General features: G+C 43.3%; 1 protein-coding gene across 3 annotated transcripts in view; it reads left to right on the forward strand.

Annotated features, from left to right (window-relative positions):
• Positions 1 to 1,365: 1,365 nt before the first annotated feature.
• Positions 1,366 to 23,601, forward strand: part of NPC1 (NPC intracellular cholesterol transporter 1) — a 46,383-nt gene continuing 24,147 nt past the window's right edge. For 2 of the 3 annotated variants that reach the window (XM_010586812.3, XM_010586813.3), the window contains exons 1-6: positions 1,368 to 1,595; positions 11,760 to 11,882; positions 13,741 to 13,847; positions 15,637 to 15,812; positions 21,423 to 21,590; positions 22,187 to 22,436. In XM_010586812.3, the coding sequence (XP_010585114.1) occupies positions 1,539 to 1,595; positions 11,760 to 11,882; positions 13,741 to 13,847; positions 15,637 to 15,812; positions 21,423 to 21,590; positions 22,187 to 22,436 (881 nt within the window). In that variant the 5' untranslated portion in view covers positions 1,368 to 1,538. Of the gene's footprint in view, positions 1,596 to 11,759; positions 11,883 to 13,740; positions 13,848 to 15,636; positions 15,813 to 21,422; positions 21,591 to 22,186; positions 22,437 to 23,601 lie in introns of all 3 variants that reach the window. The other variant, XM_023543937.2, reaches the window with a different exon arrangement.

The raw sequence follows: 23,601 nt of genomic DNA on the forward strand, positions 1-23,601 counted from the left end.
CGATTGGTCTTTCTTGATGAGGTGTCCAAAATAAACAAGGCAAAGTCTTTCCATCTTTGCTTCTAAGGAGCATTCTGTTTGTATTTCTTCTAAGACTGATAGAGTAAGGGTGGGCACACAGAACAAGTGTCACCTCCATCGTAGTAAGACCTTGCACTGGTTTTGTTCTTTCATACAGGTGGATAGTCTTTTCCTTCAAAACTGGCTTCCACTCTTGGGTAAATAGATCCTTACTTGCATTTCCTTAACTTCAAAATGGAAAAGACTGATGATTTTGAGTGGTCTGAAGAATTAAAATCCGAGGGAAAATGTTACCAGAAATGTATACAATAAAAAATAAGTGAAATGCAAATATATAGATATGTATATATAAGTGCAAGGCTCATGAACAAAGACACGTCTACTTCAATCTTCGTGTTACCTAACTTCACCTAAACCAAAAACCCACTGCCGTCGTCGACTTCACCTAGAGCTTCAAAATAGGCGTTGCAGGCCCCCTCCGGGAGTGTCCCCGCGCCAAAGGGCTCACTGCTACGCTTTGCTCCGCCAGCAGGTGGCGCGGTTCTAACGCTTTCTCCAAACGCGGCTGCGTTGACAGTAAACAAAGTTAGGGTGACTAAGGGGCTCCACCCATCTCCGAGCTCCCGCCTCCCACCCCCCACCCGCGCTCCGGATCTACAGGATCAGGCCATTGTGCGTCATCGCCCCGAGCTGGTGCCCCATTCCTTTTGGCTGACTGAGTTTGGGAGGAGAAACTGCTCCGAGCACTTATCTCAGCCGCCTCCAACCTGTTATTGTTAGCTGCCCTTGAGTCTCACTCACTCACGGCGACTCCATGCACAACAGGACTAAACGCTGCCAGGTCCCGCGCCATCCCTACGATCCGTTGCAGATAAAAACACCGTTGCTGTGGAGTCGATTCCGACTCATAGCGACCCTATAGGACAGAGTAGAACTGCCACATAGAGTTTCCAAGGAGCGCCTGGTGGATTCGAAGTGCCGACCTTTTGGTTAGCAGCCAAACTCTTAACCACTATGCGACCAGGGTTTCCAGTTGCGGACAGGAGAGGCAAAAAGGAAGGAAACCCGTTAAAGCACCAAAATCATGTACTGTTGGCACGACTGCAGAAATATCCTCCGGGTCGGATTCCAAAAGTTCAGCTGCCCAGGTCTGGGGAACCCCAGAAGCTACCCCCAGCCCCAGCCCCACGCCGCACCCAGGAGGAGACCTACAACGCCGGTACCCGGAGAAATCGCCTGGGCAGTGCCGCACAGTCCCGCCCCCGGCCCCGGCCCCGCCCCCGGCCCCGGCCCGAGTCGGCCCTGGAGTCTCGGCAGCGGCCCCGCCCAGAAGGAGGAGGGACCGGCGACGCCTTCTCCCTTCCTGACCTGCGCGCGCAGCTCTCAGCTGCCCGCGCTTGCTCCCTCGCTCAGCCGGCGCTAGGTCCACAAACTCAGCCCAGGGAAGTGAGGCGGCACCCGGGACGTGGAGCCGAACGGACCCGAGCATCTGTGACCAAGCTCCGTGCGGCGGCAACATGAGAGCGCGCAGCCCGGCCCTCAGCATCCTCTTGCTGCTGCTCTGTCTGGCGCAGGTGAGCGGCCGCCGGTGACCCGAGCGGGCTGTGGGGGACGTGGTGGGCCCAGAGTCGGGGGCGCCGGGCCGTGCCCCTGCCTTGCCGCGGCTCAGGCGCCCGGTACCCCCAGGCGGCGCGGGCCCGGCCGGCTCTGGGGAAGTTGGTCGACTGATGGGGTCCCCGAGGTCCCCCACTTCTCTCGTCTGTCTCCTGCCAAGCTCTATTCCCTTGTGGTCTGGAAGAGGATGGGTAACTGGGGACAGCTCATTTGACCTGTTTCGAGCTCGCTTCAGCTGTGATCACCTGATTCTGGGCTTAGGCTTTGGGACCAGAAGGGAGAAGAAGAGAAGATAGAGAAGGGTAACCAAAAAAAAAAAAAAAAAAAAACCAAACCCGCTGCCGTCGAGCCGATTCCGACTCATAGCGACCCTACAGGACAGAGTAGATCTGCCCCATAGTTTCCAAGGAGCGCCTGGTGGATTCCAACAGCCAACCTTTTGGTTAGCAGTCGTAGCACTTAACCACGCCACCACCAGGGTTTGACCTATTTATTTACCCTGCCTTTTTTTTTCCTGCCACATGTACATGAACTCTTTATAAATTTTTTTACAAGATCTGACCACGAAAACAAACAAAATTCTTTAAGTACCGAATCGAAACAGTCTAAAGTGCTTTATGTAAGTCGGCTTGGTGTTGTGAAGAGTGCAGGTTTCTTCTTCCCAACTTTTCTGTATCTCAGGAAACTGAGGTCCATAGGGGACAATTGAATTCCCTTGTCAGGATACTAGCTAGTGACAGGATGGGACCTGGAACTCAGGCGTCCCACTCCCTGGACCTGCATTCTCTTGGATTTGGAGCCTTGGGCATGAGTGCCTCATTGCTGTTTGTGTGTCCAGAGTTTTCCCTTTGAAAACTGGAGTGGGAGTGTTTGGAGGATATAATGCTGATTACACTGGATTAGGATGAAAGAGTGATGGGAACCATGGTCTTGGGGAACATCTAGCCCAACTGGCATAATATAGTTTATAAAGAAAATGTTCTATATTCTAGTTTGGTGAGTAGCATCTGGGTCTTAAAAGCTTGTAAGCAGCCATCTAAGATACTCCACTAGTCTCACTCTGTCTGAAGCAAGGGAGGATGAAGAAAACCAAAGACACAAGGGAAAGATAAGTCCAAACGACCGATGGACCACAAGTACCACAGCTTCTACCAGACTGAGTTCAGTACAACTGGATGGTACCTGGCTACCATGACCAACTGTTCTGATAGGGATCACAATAGAGATTCCCGGACAGGGCTGGAGAAAAACGTAGAACAAAATTCTAACTAACAAAAAAAAAAGACAGAGACTGGAGAAACCCCAAGAGTATGACCCCTGGACATCCTTATAGCTCAGTAATGAAGTCACAGATTAGATAGGCCCACACAACAAAACGAGACTAAATGGACACATCAGCCCAGGGGCAAGGATGAGAAAGAAGGAGGGGACAGGAAAGCTGGTAATGGGGAACCTAAGGTTGAGAAGGGGAGACTGTTGACATATTGTGGGTTTGACAACCAGTGTCACAAAACAATATGTATATTATTTAATAAGAAGCTAGTTTCCTCTGTAAATCTCCATCTAAAGTACAGTTTAAAAAAAATGGAAAAGTGAACCTCTGGGACATCCTGTTATAGCCGGGGACTGTGCCCTTGTGCCCACAAACCCCCTCGAACAGGAGTGTCAGTGTTGAGGGGTCCAGTGGATCAGAGAGGAAGATAGATTAAGAGGTTCCCTGGACTAGAAAAACCTCTCTTTAAACTTCTACTGTGTAGTTCCTGGGAGGTGATAGGTGATGTTGACCCAGTGAAGGATGAAGAGCCAAGGGAAGAGGTGGCTCCTTCCTGTGTGTGGTTGCTTGGGGAGGGCAGCAGTGTGAGGTGGTACAAGAGCATACTTCTGGTAGCGCAATGAACCCAAGGGCACCTGGTTGGGAAGGAAGGGGTTTGAGGTGAGGTCAACAGGTGGGCCACTCACTAGCTCTGTAGCTTTGAGCAGGTTGCTCTCTCAACCTTAGTCTCTTCTGAGAATAGAGTTACTGGGGTTATTAAGTGACATGATATATGGAGAGACCTCATCACCATACCTCTTGGATAAAAACCCAAGAAATAAAAGGAATTATGTGCCCTAAAGTAGAGCTATTCAGTTTCCCTAGAGTTTTAGATAAAGGCCTAATAGGCTTCATATTATTAAATAGCTTTAATTTATCTGAAATCCTTTTAAATCTTTTTATCAAAGTTTTTCACTGGCCAGTTTTTTTAGTTGGGCTCAAGTACGGCAACAATCCTGAGGATGGAACCAAACCAAACCAAACCTGTTGCCGTGGAGTCGATTCTGACTGATAGCAACCCTATAGAGTCTCTAGAACTGCCCATAGGGTTTCCCAGGAACGCCGGTGAATTCCATCATTCTGTTGTACGTAGGGTCACTATGAGTCGGAAGTGACTCGACAGCACCTAACAGCAACAACGAGTATCTAAGGCTGGTGGCAGATGAGTTTCTCTCCTAGGACATTTGGGATAGGTCATCAGAGGTTAGTCATGACTTTTGCAAAATGCCTGGAAGCCTTTAACAAGAAACACTTGTAGTTATTTTAAAAAGTAATGTTCTCCTTATTGCAGAGGCTTTCAGTATACCTGCAGGTGGATTGGAACCTTGAAGCAGAACAGATTGTGATAGCAGCTCCTGGCTTTGGTCTGGGTACTGTTACAGTTCTATCACAGGACTGCAGCCTAACTGCCCTTCACAAGGTTTGCAGTTCCTTTTAGGGGGATTTTTACCTTTCTTAATTTTTTATTTTTACAGAAAATTAAATAATTAAATAAGTTACTAGACTGCATGGTTTTTACACCTTGTGGTATCCAAATAATGTATGCAGTTTTTTTTTTTTTTTGTATTTTAGATAAAGGCTTACAGAGCAAAATAGCTTCTCATTAAACAATTAATACACCTATCATTTTGTGACATTGGTTGTCAGCCCCATGACCTGTCAACACTCTCCCCTTCTCAACCTTAGGTTCCCCATTATCAGCTTTCCTGCCCCCTCCTGCCGTCTCGTCCTTGCCCTTGGGCTGGTGTGCCCCTTTAGCCTCGTTTTGCTTTATGGGCCTGTCTAATCCTTGACTAAAGGGTGAACCTCAGGAGTGACTCCAGTACTGAGCTTTAAGGGTGTCCAGGAACCATACTGTCAGGGTTTCTTCAGTCTGTCAGACCAGTAAGTCTGGTCTTTTGTGTGTGTGTGTGTGTGTGTTAGAATTTTGTTCTACATTTTTCTCCAGCCCTGTCTGAGACCCTCTATTGTGATCCCTGTCAGAGCAGTTGGTGGTAGTAGCTGGGCACCATCTAGTTGTGTCAGACTTAGTCTGGTGGAGGCTGTGATAGTTGTGGTCCATTAGTCCTTTGAACTAATCTTTCCCTTGTGTCTTTGGTTTTCTTCATCCTCCCTTGCTCCTGAGGAGGTTAAACCAGTGGTGTATCTTAGATGGCTGCTAACAAGCTTTTAAGACTCCAGACACTACTCACCGAAGTAAAATGTAGAATGTTTTCTTTATAAACTATGTTATGCCAATTGAGCTACATGTTCCCTGAGTCAGCCCAGTAGTAATGTGTACAGTTTTGAGAAATAGTATATATCTCTCCTGACTGCAGTTTTTATAAGTTTTTCTTGAGGGACTTGGAACATAGTGAGACCTAGGTAGGAATTAAGGCATTGAAATGGCTTTTCCTGAGGTCGAGAATGGGTTAATTTTTTGACCGGGGAGAGTTGAACAACCATCTAAAATTGGAGTGAATGTGGATAATCCTTTCTACTCTCCTCCACCCTTGATTGATGCTTTGATCAGATATTTTACTAACATAAGTAAAGTAATCAAAGGAAAATGAGAGTTTTTATTTTGGCGGGTGGGCAGAGAGAAAAGGACTTGCTGAATAGGTCTTTGTATTCCTTCAGTGTTTGTCTTATTACCCAGAACAAAGAACCTCTCTGGTTTGAAGACAATATGATCTCTGTTTCCAGAGTAATCCATCCCCACACTCTACTCCCCGAAAAGGGATGCTCTTCATGACTTTTTAAGAGGGGCACATACCTACTGCTGAAGCATGGGCATTGGTAGAATTCTCACCTTTCCTGAGGGAGACCTGGGTTCGATGTCTAGCCAGTGCACCTGATGTATAACCACCACTCATCTGTCAGCTGAGGCTTGCATGTCGCTATCATGCTGAATGGGTTTAAGCAGACCTTCCAGACTTAGATGGACTAGAAAGAAGGTCCTGGCAATCTACTTCAAACATCAACCAAGGAAAACCCTATGGATCACAATGGTCTGATCTGCAACCAACCATGGGGATGGTGTAGCACCAGGCAGCATTTTGTTCGTTGTGCATGGGACCACCATGAGTCGGGTGCCAACCTGACAGCAGCTGACAACAACAATCTGATCTCAGGCGTGCCATTTTGCCCTGCCACCAAGCTAAATGACTTGCTATCAGAACTCTGCTCATTTCCCAAGGCATGGTTCAAATGCTGCATCATCCATACAGTTGTTGTCCTCTTCCCCCAACCAGGTTGCCTTCCCTCTGAAGGGCTAAATCTGCCTGGCACAAGGCTTTGAGTTTCAAGACCTGGGTGTCAGTCTTGACTCTACCTTTTACCAGGGGTGCTCTTGGGCAAGCGATTTATCCTCTGGAGCTTCAGTTTTCTCCTCTGTAAAATGCGGCTAACAGTGCCTACTTCTCAAGGTAGGGTGGAAAGATATATATTGTTTGAATTGAATTACTAGATTGCAAGCTCCTGGAGGTCATGAACTAGATATATTTTAACCATCTCCAAGTAAGGTCAGGACTCTTGACTTTTGACTCTTAATCACCAAATCATGGGGCCTCAAAATGTGTTTTGGGGAAGGTGAAGTGAAGGAGGGATTTAAGAAGCTAATGGAGATCAGAGTTTGCAGTTGGTTTCTGCGTGATGACAGTGACCAGCTGTGGTCCACCAGGCTTCCTTTGCCTGGACTGTTTCTCTCAGTTTCACTTGCTTTTGTGTCAGTCAAATCAATACAATCTATTTTACTTCTCTGATATCAATGCAATTGAAGGAATTCAATTCCAATTCCAATCTGTTCAAGTCAGGTCCAGTTCAACTGCACATGCCGTGCTTCTGATCCTAACCACTAAAGCAGAGCAGATCTCACAAATTACAAGGGCACAGTCCTCTAGACGGCCAAGTCAGCCCAAGACCTCAGACACCAGCTGCAAGCTTGGGGTCCCCATGACACCCTTACTACTGACCTGCTGGGTACGAATTCAGAGTTCTCTCTCTACCCGCTTAGGATGCCAGCATAAGCTCTGAGGTCCCCAGGCCCTCTGATTTCTGACCTTTTGGCTCCCGCCAAGCCCTTGGGTTCAATAATGTGCTAGAATGATTCACAGGACTCAGAAAAGCCCTATACTTATGATCACAGTTTTGTTATAACAAAAAAGACGCAAATGAAGATATGCACATGGCAGGCGTGGGGCTTGAACCATGTCTGTGGTCTAATTTATTCAAATTCAAAATATTGCTACTAGGTTATTCATGTTTAGCAAGCTAAGTTGAATGGGTGTTCAACTGGTAGGTGTTGCACTTAGCCAATAAGACATCTCATTTAAGTCATGTTCCTGGCTCCAGTGTGGCTTCTCCAGTAGCCAGTAATAAATCAGGGATGGAATTAGCCTGTTCGCCTGACCCAGGGATTGGCCTGACCAATGGGTGTGACATTTCATAAGAAAAATCTAGACAGAATATTTCTGGTATCCATTCTCATGGTTTTGGTTTTGTCTTGTGGCTTTTGAGTTATTTTTCAAATTTGTTGGTTAGTTTATAAAAGACTAGTCCTAACTAGCGGTATGGCCTTGGGCAAATCTCTTAAAAAACAACAACAACAAATTAGAGAGTTTAGTTTAAATAAACATTTTACAGATTAAAATGAAAGACTGGACTAGCTGAGTTGATCTAATTCTAAAAATGTTTAACTTAAACACCCTCACGCAGGCCAGCCTGGTGCACACACAAATTATCCTTTGTTATGTGGATCGGTGCACGTCAGGTTAGCTGTAATACAGAGTTCCAGAAATCAAATCCGATAGAGAAGTCAGACCATCCCAGCCTCCTCCCCAAATGTCCTGCCATATTTGTTAGGTCTGCCTACCTGACTCCAGAGGACCCACAGGCAGCTGAGTCTCTGGACCTGACTCTCTGAGCCCCTTCTTCCACCCCCGTCTTGAGTTGCCCTGACTGGCCACGTCAGCCTCTCTCCTTGCTCCAGGGAGAGGCCATAGGGCAGTAGAACCCACTAGTGGCCTCTCGTGCCCGGGTCCCCTTCTTGGAGCTGGAGCTGGCCGTGTCTCCAGGTTCTGCCATTAGCTTTGCCCAACCAGGACAGCAGCAGCAGAAGTGAGGGGACCCAGTCTGCACTGCAGTTGTAGTGGGATGGCAGAGTGTGGGCCTGGGTGAGAGGACTATCAGATACCAAGCCTCTCCTCCCAAAGGAGGAAGTGCGCCATCACTGGACACCGAGAGATGTACTTAAATAATGTAAACGGTAGTCATCGTTTCTACTGGGGAACGAGTTTGTGCAGAAAGAGGGACACCTGTGTAGGATCAGGGTGGATGGGACATTCTCAAATTCTGAGGATACGTCAGTATACAGACTGGGCTGTACCAGTTTAAAGGGGTGGTACCTGGGGCCGCACTGACTTTGGGCTGCTGCTTTAGGCAGAATCACTTTTTGGGAAGCAAACGTAATAGCAGTGAGTCAAGCCCAAATTTCCTGGCCCGAAGGGAACCTCAGGTCTTTTATTTATTTTTTTTTAAGAACTTAGGATTCGGCTAAGGTCCCACACAGTTGGAAGACATTAACAATAATTCTTTGCATTCAATTGTATAGTGCTTTCTAGTTTACTAAGCACTTCAACCTATAGTCCCTCATTTGATCTTCACGCCCAACCTGTGAGATAGAGATTAGCAGCTTCCTTTCACAGGTAGGAAAACTTCCCCTTATCCAGGCTAAGGAATATGCACCAGGTATGATCTGCTTCAGGTGTGATCTGCTTCAACAAGTACCTTTATGGAGTCTCCTGAGCGCTGAGGCCCAGAACCCAGGACTCCCGACCTTACTCTGTGTGCACTTTCCTTCCACCACAACCCAGTAAACGTGGAAGCAAAACTTGGCTTTGAAATAAATGATGTAAATTATAAAAGGATGAGCTTTGTGAAAAGGAAGTAAACAGCGTTGGGTCATCTTGTCCATATGGGGTGAGGTGCTAAGGAAGGGGAATTGAGACTCCAGACACCCGTCCTGTTTGTCATGCCACTGTGGTGTGTTGACTGGGTTTTAGTCATTTTGAAGATGCCAGGTGCCCCTAAAACTCAAGACCTTGCCCTCTTGGTCTGTAGAGAAGTCTGAGAGATCTTGGGGGAGGGGTCTGTTATATTTAAATTACGTGTGAGCATCTGCAGTTTCCTCCATCTCTCTACTTGGCCTTTGCCTTTTCACACTTCAGACCATTTAGTTGGAAGCGCAGAGTTGCAATACTTTCCCTGCATCATAAGAGTAAACAGAGGTTTAAGAATCTCTGGATTTATGGAAACAACAATCATGAATCTCTTTATCAAAGAATAGTGGTAAAACTTGCAACTTCTTCCCAAAGGTTTGGTATTGTGGCTTTCGTTCAATTCTTTTTACTTCCTCATTTATAAAATTTCTCTCCCTTGTGGCCTAAACATATGACTTTTAAGGAGCCAAAAGTCATAATTTATATTTTAAAATAATCTGAAAAATGAATTCAGAGACAATTAAAAGACTCCCTAGTGTTACCAGATGGAAACTGCAAGGTTCTGCATGGCACAACTGGTCTCAGCCAGTAAACAATAGACCAAGACGGAAGAGTAGAAAGGCACCTTTATTTAAATGAGCAAGGAAAGGAACAGTTGGGGCTGCTGCTGCCAAGACTGTTTAGCAAGGGTGAGAGGGAAGATTACTTTTAAGGGATTTACAAGTATGAAGTTCATATAAGTTACATTAGCAACATTCTTAATCATAGTGTGCAGGCACAGTGGGTTTTACATACAACTTCATGCATCGCGTGTTCAGAAAATGGCAGTTAAACACCCAGAGGTGAGTAAGTTACTGTGTATGAGGTACTTAATGAACTAAAAGGTTATCCTGAATGTCAGCATGGCTCCTACACCAGTTTCCTCTAGTTTTGGGCAGCAGTTAAGGAGAGGGGAACCAGGATTTTAATGTAAACTATGGGGTGTGCCAAGCAAAGGAACCAGGATTTTAATGTAAAGCTGCGGGGTGTGCCAAGCAAGCTGCTTAGGGCAGTGGAATTTTCCACAGCCTGGGGCCCTCCGTCATATTAGGTTCCTGCACACATACCCACCCTAACCTCCTGGGTGTTTTTTTCTCTCACAGTTTTAGAGCTTCAGGGATTGTTTCAGGATTTGTATCTTGACCCTAAGGAGCCCTTAGGCACAGTGGTTAAGTGCTTGGCTGCTAACAGAAAGGTCGGTGGTTCCAACCCACCAACTGCTCTGAGGAAGAAAGATGTGGCAATCTGATTCTGTAAAGATTATAGCCTTGGAAACCCTATGGGGCAGTCCTTTGCTCTGTTCTGTAGGGTTGCTATGAGTCAGGTATCTTGATCCTGAGGACCATCACAGACTGAATTAGCTCTTTGCACATATATTAAGGTCGTGTGCTACTATCACTGCCTGGAATCAGTATTCACGCTGTTGCTTCTGTTCGGATTTTTAAAAGTGGCTTTGCCACTAGGCTTGTAGAAGCCAAGATTTTCTTCTCAGTATCCTGGGTTTCCCTGCTGGGCAGACATTGTAAACCAAGGCTCTCCTGGCTCCTGGTGCTGTGTGGCATTGTGATGCAAAAGCTTGGTAGTACTTTGGGAACGCCCTTTGGAGCCAGATGCTGATTCACACTAAACCCTCCCTCCCCCTTCTGAATTTTCTGACAGCCTTGTGACTCTCACATGGGGAATATGAGTGGCCCTAGAGAAATCTTTGCATAAGAGATTTTTAGCATTTAAGATTCCTTTGGTGATTTTCCTTAAAGTTGGTACTTTCTTTGTTCTCTACTTCAGTCTCAAGGGTAAGGTGTTCATTCTCGCTCCTCCGTTCTTACTCAGGGTTTATTGATGTTTGTTATTTTGTTCTTCATGTTACTGATGTTGTAGTGATATTAGTTAACTTAAATATGTATGGAAATGTTTTTTCATTATTTACAGCTTATATAGTTTGTTGTGCAGGTGTGCAAACTGGCGCCTTATTAATCGCAAACTCAAATATCATCTTGCTTTCCTCTACTTTGTAATTCTTATTGATCTTACGTGGAACTATAAATTCTTCATACTGGCTAATAAAGTAGCAGAAGGTTGAAATCATGTGAATAAGTGACTTCCATTACCTACCTCTTCACCAACTTATCTGACAGGCCCACTTTGTGCATTTGTTTCATTCTAATTAATATTTTTCAAAATGTTTAACAAGCGCCTCTTGTTGTCATTTCATTTTGAAGGTAAAATTGTTTTCTTAGGTACCATCCAGTCAGTTCTGACTCATAGCGACCTTATGTACAACAGAACAAAACACTGCCCAATCCTGTGCCATCCTCATGATTGTTGCTATGTTTGAGCCTATTGTAGCAGCTACTGTGTCAGTCCATCTCCTTAAGGGTCTTCCTCTTTTTCCCTGAGCCTCTACGAAACATGAAGTCCTTCTCTAAGGACTGGTCCCTCCTGATGACATGTCCAAAGTCTGTGAGACAAAGTCTCACCATCCTCACTTATAAGGAACATTCTGACTGTACTTCTTCCAAGACAGATTTGTTTGTTCTTCTGGCAGTCTGGATTATATTCAATATTCTCTGCCAACACCATAATTCAAAGGCATCAATTCTTCTTTGGTTTTCCTTATCCATTGTTTCGCATGCATATGAGGCAATTGAAAATATCATGGCTTGGGTCAGGCCCACCTTAGCCCTCACAGTGACATTAGAAGGTTTTATAATTCTGCTTGTGTGGGTTCTTTGCGTTGTTGAAAAGGTTTTTTAACCTTGAGGCCCTGGTGACAGTTTTGTGTTGACTTTCTGTAGGTGTTTTCCCAGTCCTGTGTTTGGTATGGAGAGTGCGGGATTGCTGCTGGAGATAAGAGGTACAATTGCAAATATTCTGGGCCACCAAAACCATTGCCAAAGGATGGGTATGACTTGGTGCAGGTAAGTTCATTATCTGGGGCATTGAGAACATACGAAACTGACCAAGCGGTCCTCTATAAATATACCTTCAATAATATTACAGGATGAGGGGCTTAAATCTTACCCCAGGACCTTCTCTGTAGCACATAATGGCAGAGAAGATAATAACATAACTCCAGGGCTGAATTTTTCATGAACTGACTTTATATCTCTTAAGATTTCACAACAGCAGTTTACTCTTTAGAGACTGACCTTGGTTCCTCAAATGTTCTTGATGAGTTTTACAAAATATATTAGAAGGTAGCCTTTTGTAGTTCCTAGATTTCAGGACTTGAATGGACTCTGCTGCTGAGTAGCTATGACTTCCTTGTCCTCTCTCCATTTTGGTGATTCCTGGGCTTTCCATGAAGAGCCTATGAATTTTGGCTACTACCAGGGTTGTCTTTTTATCATTCCTGGTACTCAGGGGTATTAGAAAAGAACTGGAAATATCAATTTGAAGAGACTGATTTTAGGAACCTATATAATGTGGAAAAAAAAAATTCTTTTTTTTTTAATATATAATGTGAGGTCAAGTTGACATAGTAGATTTTCTGGACTCACTTGCTGCTTTTATCAGAATTATTAAAGGCATTTGTCTCTGCCCACAGTGACTAATGGAAATAGCAGATAGCATTCGGGTTAAACGTAAACACACAAAAAACCCGAGAAGACCTAACTATTCCACTCTTAGGTATATACCTGAAAGACTTGAAAGTAGCAACACCAACTAACACATGTACACCAGCACTTTTCACAATAACCAAAAGGTGTAAACAACCGAAATGTTCCTCGACAGATGAATGGATAAACAGAACATGGTATATACATACAATGGAATATTACTCAGCCATAAAGAGAAATGAAGTCCTGATGCGTGCCGCAACATGGATGAATCTTGAAAACATTATCCTGAGCAAAATTAGTCAGTTGCAAAAGGACAAATACTAGATGATTTCATTTATATCAAATAAGCAAGTATTTAGAAACTAAAAATTATTAATGGTTACCAGGGTGGAAGGGGAGGAGGAAGGAGGAGTCATTGCTTCGAGGGCACTGAGTTTCTGTTAACGGTGGCGGAATAGTTTGGAAAGGGATCGCAAGAATGGTTGCACAACTTGAAGAATGTAATCAATGTCACTGAATCATACATGTAGAAGTTGAGTTGGCATGTATTATGGAGCCCTGGTGGCGCAGTGGTTAAGAGCTTGGCTGCTAACCAAAAGGTTGGGATTTTGAATCCACCAGCTGCTCCTTGGAAACCCTCTGGGGCAGTTCTACTCTGTCTTATAGGATTACCATGAGTTGGAATCGACTTGACAGCAATGGGATTGGGTTTTTTTTTTGATGTTGTGCATAAACAGGAGCCCTGGTGGTGCAGTGGCTAAACGCTCAGCTGGTAACCGAAAGGTTGGTGGTTTGAACCCACCAGCGGGTGCATGGGAAAAAGATGTGGCAGTCTGCATCTGTAAAGATGTACAGCCTAGGAAACCCTGTAGGGCAGGGTTTTTTTTTTTTTTTTATGTTGTGTATATTTGCCCACAATAAAAATATTTTTAAAACCTAAGAAGAGGTAAAATGATTGTCAAGGGAGGAGAGCAAGCTTGCACAAAAGAAAAAAATTAGTTGTGTCTCTGCTACCTCTACTTGGGAATCCCTAGGTTGTAAATAGTAAATTGATTGCCTTTTAAAAGAATTCTCCAAGAACTTTGCAAATATGTATCCTCAGCTTTGTGCACCTGAAAAAGATTACACAAGGGAGATTGTCTTATGTCACTGAGGAATATTTGTCCTTATTCTGTCTCTGCTGCTCTGATGTCTGCTCTCGCTTGCCCTAAAGGAGCTCTGTCCGGGATTCTTCTTTGACAACGTCAGTCTTTGTTGCGACGTTCAGCAGCTTCGGACGCTGAAAGACAACTTGCAGCTGCCTCTACAGTTTCTGTCCAGGTGGGTTGACCACTGTAGCAAACGGAACAAATGAAGTGTTTTTTTTTTTGGTACTTAGTAACTAGTAACATTCTAATTTCATTTGAAAAATTCAGTTTTTTTGTATTATTTTAAGAAAGCAATCTTATAACTTGTCAGAAATAAAGATAAGATAAAGTAGTAACTGTTAGACTTGGTCCTCTTTCTCATTATGTTCAGAGTTGATACTTGGTTCTCCTCTAAGATGCCTTCACTCCAAAGGGTATCTGCACTTTGGCCCAGGCTCCTTCAGACTTGAGGCTCTGTGTGCTATGGGAGGAGGGTCCTGGGGTTCCCACTGAGTCTCTGGCCTGGGACCCTCATTGTGCAGTCACATACATCTCCTCCCTCCTCTCCTTCTCTGGCTTGTGCATTATTCTCTCTTCTTGTGGTAAAACTGTGTGCTAGCATCCTGGTCTTCCTTAGAACTGTGCTTTGGTAACTGTTAACAAGTGCCTTCTGGCATAGTTGGCTGGTTTTATCCAAGCTAGTTTCCTGCCCAGTCGCTTCGCTGTGACCACAGCAGCGCAAAGGGTTGCATAATCAACAGTCTTCTCTAGGCCCACACAGCAGCTCTCAAATGTGCAAAAGAACAAGCTCAAGTGCTCTTTTAGAACAGCAGGTTGTGACGTCTTTCTAAAGTTGTCAGACTTAAGTGTTTGTGAAGCACATAAGAGGGGGAAGTGCTTATCTCTGCAGCTAATAAAGCAGCTGACAGAGCACAAGTCGCCTTCCACTGAGGAGACCTGGTTCTTTCCAGAAGTTTAAATTGATAATACAGAGTGGAAAACCATGACTAAATTGTTATTTTGAGACAACACACTATATAATAAATAGATCAAAAAATGAAAATCTAATCAGACCAGTATACCTTGTGGAAGGCAGGTGAACACAGAGGGAGCCAGATTGGAGCCACCCTTCAGTCGAAGCACATTTATCGAGCACCCACCCTCGCTGAGGTGTGATGGGCACAAACATAAAAGATAACCACGTTTTCCCCATGTTATTATCAGAGGCACCACAGCTTTATTTATAAGAGCTAATAATGAGAAACAACCTACTGTGTGAAATATTACACAGCCATCAAAATTTATGATTATGGAGATTTTATGTTATTGCTGTTGGGTGCCATTAGGTCGGTTCCGACTCATAGCAACCCCATGTGACAGAGTAGAACTGCCCCATAGGATTTTTTAGGCTGTAGTTTTTTTTTTTTTTTTTAGTCTTTATGGGACCAGATCATCAGGCCCTTCTCCCACAAAGCTGCTGGATGGGTTTGAACTGCCAACCTTTCAGTTGGCAGCTGAGCACTTAACCTTGCTCCACCAGAGCTCTTTAGATTATATGCAGTAACGTGGAAAGAAACTTGTTTCATAGAAAAAGATAGAAAACTGTTTACCCCAGGAGTGATTTTCCATACTGTGGTTACATTATTTTTATATGGTTAAAAATTTTTTTTTGTACAATTTTAAAAAGTACCGTTTGCTTTAGAACTTAGTTCAGATGGTCAAAAAGTAGAGGGCAACTGGTTTTCTGAGTAGTAATTTTGTAATTCCTTCCTTTTGAAATTTGAACAAAATACAGTTACAGCAGTTTGTAAAGAGGTCCCTAACATGAAGTCGTAGGTTTAGAATTAGTGAGTTTAATATATTCTTATGGAAATTCATTTGTCTCTTCACAATAAATTTTATTCTTTGTCAATTTAAAATCAACTTTCTCCTGTGTCTGTTATCTGTGAGATTATATGAAATATGATTTACTTTTTCTTTAGATGTCCATCCTGTTTTTATAACCTAATGAACCTGTTTTGTGAGCTGACCTGTAGCCCTCAACAGAGTCAGTTTCTGAATGTCACAGCAACTAACGATTACGTTGATCCTGTTACAAATGAGACAAAAACAAACGTAGAAGAGTTACAGTACTATATCGGAGACAGCTTTGCCAATGGTGAGTAAACTTGTAATTATCCTTTTTTCACAGTTCGCCTCAGGAGAGGGATCAAGTTGTTCCTTTCTGTAGTCCTGTCAGAGTGTGGAAAGTGACAATTTTCAATTCCATTGGCCATGAAATGAGAGTTGTTGCTTTGCTTGTATCCTAGGACTTGGACTATACCTGTAAGACAATCTCCATAAAGTATTTGCTTTAACCCCCTTCCTAACTGTAAGCTCCCCACCTGGAAAATTTCAGCACGTGCAAATTTACTTCTGTGTACCGTGTTTAATAATCATTGGAACTATGTCTGTAGTGGCCATGAGTTTTGTAACTGCGTGAATTACAGCAGGACTGATGAAACAGGGTGGGAGGGTAGACCTGTTTGGTGAAGGAGGAGGAGAGATTTTTTTATTCTACTTTAGATGAAGGTTTACAGAGCAAACTAGCTTCTTATTAAACAATACACATATTGTTTTGTGACATTGGCTGCCAGCTCCAGGACATGTCAACACTCTCCCCTTCTCGACCTTGGGTTTCCCATTACCAGCTTTCCTGTTCCCTCCTGCCTCTCGTCCTTGCCTCTGGGCTGCTGTGCCCCTTTAGTCTCATTTTGTTTTATGGGCCTGCTTAATCTTTGGCTGCAGGGTGAACCTCAGGAGTAGCTTCAGTATTGAGCTATAAAGGGTGTTCGGATGCCATACTCTCAGCTTTTCTCCAGTCTCTGTCAGACCAATAAGCCTGAGCTTTTGTGTGTGTGTGTGAGTTAGAATCTTGTTCTACGTTTTTGGGAGAAGAGGTTTGGACTATGAAGAAACAGATCACCATCAGGAAAAGTAAGCAGATATAACAAATAGGAGACATGGCACCTCAGTAACTAGAAATCCTAGATAGTCTGAAAGAGAGACCATATAATGTTTGTTGAAAATGATCGAAATGAAAGAACACTATGGAAAAAGAATGAGCATATTAGAAATAGAACCAACTGGATCCATTAATGAGCAGCGGTCATTGAAATGGACTAATAGATTAAACAGCATATTAGACACAGCTAAACAAAGAATATGTCTAAGAAAAATCTGCAAAAGAATAGAATAAGAATTTTAGCAAAGTTATTGACTGTAAGCACAATATAGAAATTTAATTGTAATGACCAATTAAAAATGTGACAGAAAAAAAAATGTATAGAAAAAAGATCCCAAGACAACAAAAATAAGGTATCTAGGAAAAACCTACCGAAAAATATAAAGACATCCTGCCAGAATGGAGAGAGCGCAGTCTGTCTAGAGACAGCACAGTGATGTATAGGAAGCTGAGAAATGGCAGGTGTGTAGTGCCACATCACAGAGGCAAAAGGTGGGCCACTCAGTAAATGGGCTGAGGCAATTGACTGTGCGTATTCATCTGATTTTTATTTTTGCATATCATGTCATACTAAAAATAAATTGGTTATAAAGCCTAATGTGAAAAGCAGACTTTAAAATTTTTAGAAATATCCTTGTGACTTTAAGGTAAGGAAGGATTTCTAGACAAGAGAAACTTGCCATCGAGTTGATTCCAACTCATCACAACATTATCAGTGTAAATTGGTACAAGGGGTTGTAAACCTTTCTGAAGAACAATTTTGGAATGCCTGGTAAAGCTGACAATACATATAACCTCCCCCAAGGCATTTCACTTATAGATGCCTGCCCTAGAGAAACTCTTATGCATATAAACAGAGGGACCCGGGTAAGAATGTTCTTTGTACCATCAATGTCATCATGAAAAATTAGAGACAGTAAATGCTTATTAACAGAAGATTGGTTTTGTTGTTTTATAGTCATGGTCATATAAAAAAATACATAAAATGTTTAAAATATATGAATTAGGGTTATATCTGTCAAAATGGATGAATCTTAAAAAATGTTGACTGAAATATAAGTTGCAGAACATGTATAGTATACCAAAAAAAAAAAAAGCAAACCCATTGCCATCGAGTCAATTCCAACCCACAGCAACCTTATAGGAGAGAGTAGAACTGCCCCCACAGGGTTTCCGAGGAGCGGCTGGTGGATTTGAACTGCCGATCTTTTGGTTAGCAGCCAAGCTCTTAACCACTGTGCTACCAGGGCTCCGTATAGTATATAGTTTATGTGAATTTTTAAAACAAAATAGAACTATGTATTTATGGATGTATGTCATGATAGCATACAAACCTACATGGGAATGACAGCATCAAATTCAGGATGTAGTCACCTCAGGGAAGGGGGATGGGCGCAGGTGGGGCTAGGTAGGGGGCTTCAAATGTATCTATAGTGCATTATTTTTTTAATGTTGAAGCAAATGTAAAATGGTAAGATTGATACAGATTAGTGATGAGTACCTAAGAATTTTATCAGTCTCCATACTTCTCTGTGTGCTTGAATCATTTAATAAAACTGAAAACCAGGTGGTGAATTGGAATATAGGTGTGAGGGCATTTCCCAGAAAGCAGCACAGAGATATAAAGACCTGGAACCATTACAGAAAGAAGTGGCATGTGGAATTAAATGAGAATCTTCAGAAATAGAAAAAGTAGAGAGTTGAGAAGGGACAGTAAGCAAAGGCATAATGGCTGGGAATTTTCCAGAATGAATGAGAGATGAATCCTCAGATTTAAGAAACAAAATGAGTCCTTAAGCAGGATAAATTAAAAAGAATTAACACACCTAAATATAACTTTGGTGGTGGTAGCTGCTGTCGAGTCAGCCGCTGACCCACGGCAACCCCATGCATGACAGAACAGGACTGTCGTAATCTGCAGGGTTTTCATTGGCTGATTTTCAGATGTAGATCACCAGGCCTTTCTTCCTACTCCGTCTTAGTCTAGAAGCTCCAGTGGAACTTTTTCAGTATCATAGCAACACGTACGCCTCCACTGACAAATGGGTAGGTGCACACGAGGTGCACTGGCTGAGAATCAAACCTGGGTCTGCCACATGGGATTCTACCACTGAACCACCACTGCCCCACCTAGAAAAACTAACTATGAACCCCAAAGACAGATATCTTAAAAGCAAATACAGAGAAGGGACAAATCATAAAGAATAACTATTGGTGATTTTTCTTACCAGCAATGATAGAAGCCAGAAGGCAGTGGAATAGTATCTTGATGGTTCTATAGGAGATAACGGTCACTCTAGCTGTCTTTTAAGAGTAAAGGCAAAACAAAATGCATTTATAAACGTCTCCTTAAAGTGTAGGGGAAGAAGATCCTAGAAAGTTTTAAGTAAGCAGGGGCTGGCAAATGAAAATTAACACTATAGGACCCGTTACTACTATTTTCTTATGTGCAAAATGTCATTGATACGAATGAACCTTGTTTAGTGTGTCTTCTTTTGTTGTTGTTGTTGTTAGGTACCATCAAGTCGGTTCCGACTTATAGCAAGCCTATGTATCACAGAATGAGACACTGCCTGGTCCTGCGCCATCCTTACAATCATTGTTATGCTTGAGCTCATTGATGCAGCCACTGTGTCAGTCTACCTCGTTGGGGGCCTTCCTCTTTTCGCTGACCCTGTACTCTGACAAGCATGATGTCCTTCTCCAGGGACTGATCCCTCCTGACAACATGTCCAAAATATGTAAGCCACAGTCTCGCCATCCTTGCTTTTAAGGAGCATTCTGATTGTCCTTCCAAGACTTATTTGTTCGTTCTTTTGGCAGTCCATGGTATACTCAATATTCTTCCCCAACACTACAGTTCAAAGGTGTCAATTCTTCTTCAGTCATCCTTATTCGTTGTCCAGCTTTCACATGCATATGATGCGATTGAAAATACCATGGCTGGGGTCAGGCACACGTTAGTCTTCAAGGTGACATCTTTGCTTTTCAACACTTTGAAGAGGTCCTTTGCAGCAGATTTGTCCAATGGAGTGCATCTTTTGATTTCTTAACTGCTGCTTTCATGGGTGTTCATTGAGGATCCAAGTAAAATGAAATCCTTGACAACTTAAGTCTTTTCTCCATTTATCATGATGTGGCTTATTGGTCCAGTCGTGAGGATTTTTGTTTTCTTTATGTTGAGGTACAATCCATACTGAAGGCTGTGGTCTTTGATCTTCATCAATAAATGCTTCAAGTTCTCTTCACTTTGAGCAAGCAAGATTGTGTCATCTGCATAACACAGGTTGTTAATAGAGTCTTTCTCCGATCTTGATGCCCTATTCTCCTTCATATAGTCCAGCTTCTCAGCATACCGATTGAATAGGTATGGTGAAAGGATACAACCCTGATGCACACCTTTGCGAACTTTAAACCACTCAGTATCCCTTTGTTCTGTCCGAACAACTGCCTCTTGATCTATGTACAGTTTCCTCATGATCACAATTAAGTGTTCTGGAATTCCCATTCTTGGCAGTGTTATTCATAATTTGTTCTGATCCACACAGTCGAATGCCTTTGCGTAGTCAATAAAACACAGGTAAACATCCTTCTGGTATTCTCTGCTTCCAGCCAGGATCCATCTGACATCAGCAATGATATCTCTGGTTCCATATCCTCTTCTGAAACCAGCCTGAATTTTTGGCAGTTGCCTGTCGATATACTGCTGCAGCTGTTTTTGAATGATCTTCAGCAAAATTTTGCTTGCGTGTGATATTAATGATATTGTTCTGTAATTTCCACATTCAGTTGGATCACCTTACTTGGGAATAGGCATAAATATGGACCTCTGCCAGTCGGTTGGCCAGGAAGCTGTCTTCCAAATTTCTTGGTATAGACAAGTGAGTGCTTCCAGCATTGCATCTGTTTGTTGAACATCTCAAGTGTCTCCCACTTGTCTGTCAGTTTGTCATACTGTGGGGACTTACGTGTTGCTGTGATGTTGGAAGCTATGCCACTGGTATTCAGATTCCAGCAGGGTCACCCATGGAGGACAGGTTTCAGCTGAGCTTCCAGACTAAGGCAGACTAGGAAGAAGGACCCGGCAGTCTACTTCTGAAAAGCGTTAGCCAGTGAAAACCTAATGAATAGCAGTGGAACATTGTCTGATATAGTGCTGGAAGATGAGCCCCCCCAGGTTGGAAGGCACTCAAAAGGTGACTGGGGAAGAGCTGCCTCCTCAAAATAGAGTGTTTTCTTTATATGTACTGAAATAAAACCAAAAAAAGAATAGCTGTTAGGTTCATTCACACATGACCTCTGCCCTGAAACCAGGTTTCCCATAAATTCCATAAATCTCCAGGTGTATATTCTTCCACCCCAGGAGTTTTCTGGAATGTATTTCATTGACTGCAGAGGTACCAGGTTCATAGCTCCTCCTTCCCGAGCCTGAGCTTGCTCTCCTCTGCAGTGTGCAGCATGATCCTTCTCCAAGCTGCTGTAAGAACGGCATGGGGTAACGGAAACCTTTCCTATCTGTGCTTTACTTTTAAGTAACCTGGAATCTGGCCTAGAATATTATTTGCAGGAGAGGCGAGTTTGAAGGTAATCGCACTTCTGCCCTTTGTGTTTCCCGTCCCACCTCCAGCCCGTTCACCTAGCGTGGCTCCTGGTTGCGGGGCACAGGGAGTTCAGTGTTCCCACGTGCACTTCCTTCTGTAGTACCTCACAGATGAATTCAGGAAGCACTGGCTTTCAGTCTTTTCCTTGGGGTTCCTCTTCTAGCCATGTACAACGCCTGCCGGGACGTAGAGGCCCCCTCGAGTAATGACAAGGCCCTGGGGCTGCTGTGTGGGAAGGACGCCAAGGCCTGCAATGCCACCAACTGGATTGAGTACATGTTCAGCAAGGACAACGGGCAGACTCCTTTCACCATCACGCCCGTTTTTTCAGGTGGGGATAAAGACTCCCAAGTTTGCTGCATTTATGATGTTATTCGAAAGCCCAAACCCCATCATCTGCAATAGGAAGATAAACAGTTTCAGATGACCGTTCCTGGAGTGTCTCTCCAGTGAGAGGTAACCAGAGAGAGAAAGTAGCATCCTGCCCCTAATTCCTTTACGGGAGGGCGGTGGGAATGGAAGAGGAAAAGAATTGCCTTTGGGTATTGCGCCGTAACTGAAAGAATAAACTGTTACAACAAAAGGCTGAAAAGTGTTACAAAGGCTTTTTCAGAAGCTCTGCTGTAGTGTTTGACTAACTCCGCTGGGTGGAGACGGGGCATGATTTAAGGTATACCTTGGTGTACAGTGTATTCCGTTCTCAGTGACAAAACCCCATGCGCTAAGTTATTGACGTAACTTAAAATTTTAAGAGGACTAAGCACCAAAACATAATTTTATCAAACAAAAACTGTGGGCTTGTTATTCTTATATTTGCATTACATGTTTCATTGTGCTTGTTGTTGCATTTAAATATAATTTAAGACAAATGTTTAATGATTTTTTTTTTTACTTGAGCCATTCACTCAACACAGTTCCTTCCTGTAGATCTTCCAGTGCTTGGGATGGAGCCCATGAACAATGCCACCAAGGGCTGCGACGAGGCTGTGGATGAGGTCACGGGGCCCTGCAGCTGCCAGGACTGCTCAGTTGTCTGTGGCCCCAAGCCCCAGCCCCCGCCCCCTCCTGCACCTTGGATAATCTTTGGCTTGGACGCCATGTATGTCATCATGTGGATCACCTACATGGCGTTTGTCCTTGTGTTTTTTGGATCATTTTTTGCAGTGTGGTGCTACAGGTAAGCAACTTTATTCATCCTCTGTAGCAGGAAGGACAGAATTACCCAGTGGCACTTTTAGCCTTCTACTTGGCAGATGTTGGTTATTTAGAACAGAATAAGTATCTGCATTAATACCCTTCCATGAATTGTTTGCATCCTGCGACTAGTAAATATTCAAAGGCCTCTTTAGATGTTTAAACATTTGAAGTTAGTTAACCACCCATTCATTAATAGAAAGTTCATATGTGCTGAATCTAATTTAAATCCCATTTTTCTGGTCCCTTGCATTTCTAATTAGATGTAATACCATACTCCTTTTAGATATTTGCCTCTTGATTTAGGACAGTACTTTTTTTTTTTTTTTTAATGGCTGTGATCTTCAGAAGTTGATTGCCAGGTCTTTATTCCAAGGTGTCCTGGATGGATTTGAACCACCAGCGTTTTGGTTAGTAGCTTAACAGCTTGCACCACCCAAGGCCTCTAGAACAGTACTTTCTTTTTTTTTAACTTTTTATTTTGAAACAATTTTAGATTTAGAAAAAAGTTTGAAAACAGCACAGAGTTTATACATATCCTTTACTCAGCCCCCTGTAATGTTACAACCTAAAACCCATTGCCGTCGAGTCAATTGCGACTCATAGCGACCCTACAGGACAAAGTAGAACTGCCCCATAGGGTTTCCAAGGAGCAGCTGGTGGATTCGAACTGCCGACCTTAGGCTAGGAGCCGAACTCTTAGCCACTGTGCCACCAGGGCTCACAGCTTACATAACACAGTACAATTACCAAGGCAAGAAAAGATCATTGGTAAAATATTAGCTAAACCACAGACTTTATTCAAATTTCACTACTTTTTCTCCCAAGGCCTCTTTACGATTCCAGGATCCAGTCCAGGATCCCGCATCTCATTCATTTTTTGTTTTGTTAATGTCTCCTCCGATCTGTGACAGCCCCTTAGTCTTTCCTTTCCTTTTTTTAAGACCTTGCCACTTAAAGAGTGCAGATTAGTAGGTATTTTGTAGAATAGCCCTCAGTGTGCCTTCACCTGATGTTTTCTCATGAGTAGATTGAGCTTGTGTGTTTTTGGCAAGAGTACACAGAAGTGGCGTTGTGTCCTTCGCAGTGTGTCACTTCAGGGGCACATGACGTCCATGTCTTATTCCTGCTGATGTCAACTGTCTTAC

The sequence above is a fragment of the Loxodonta africana genome, chromosome 11 (assembly GCF_030014295.1).
Source record: "Loxodonta africana isolate mLoxAfr1 chromosome 11, mLoxAfr1.hap2, whole genome shotgun sequence".
Taxonomy (NCBI): domain Eukaryota; kingdom Metazoa; phylum Chordata; class Mammalia; order Proboscidea; family Elephantidae; genus Loxodonta; species Loxodonta africana.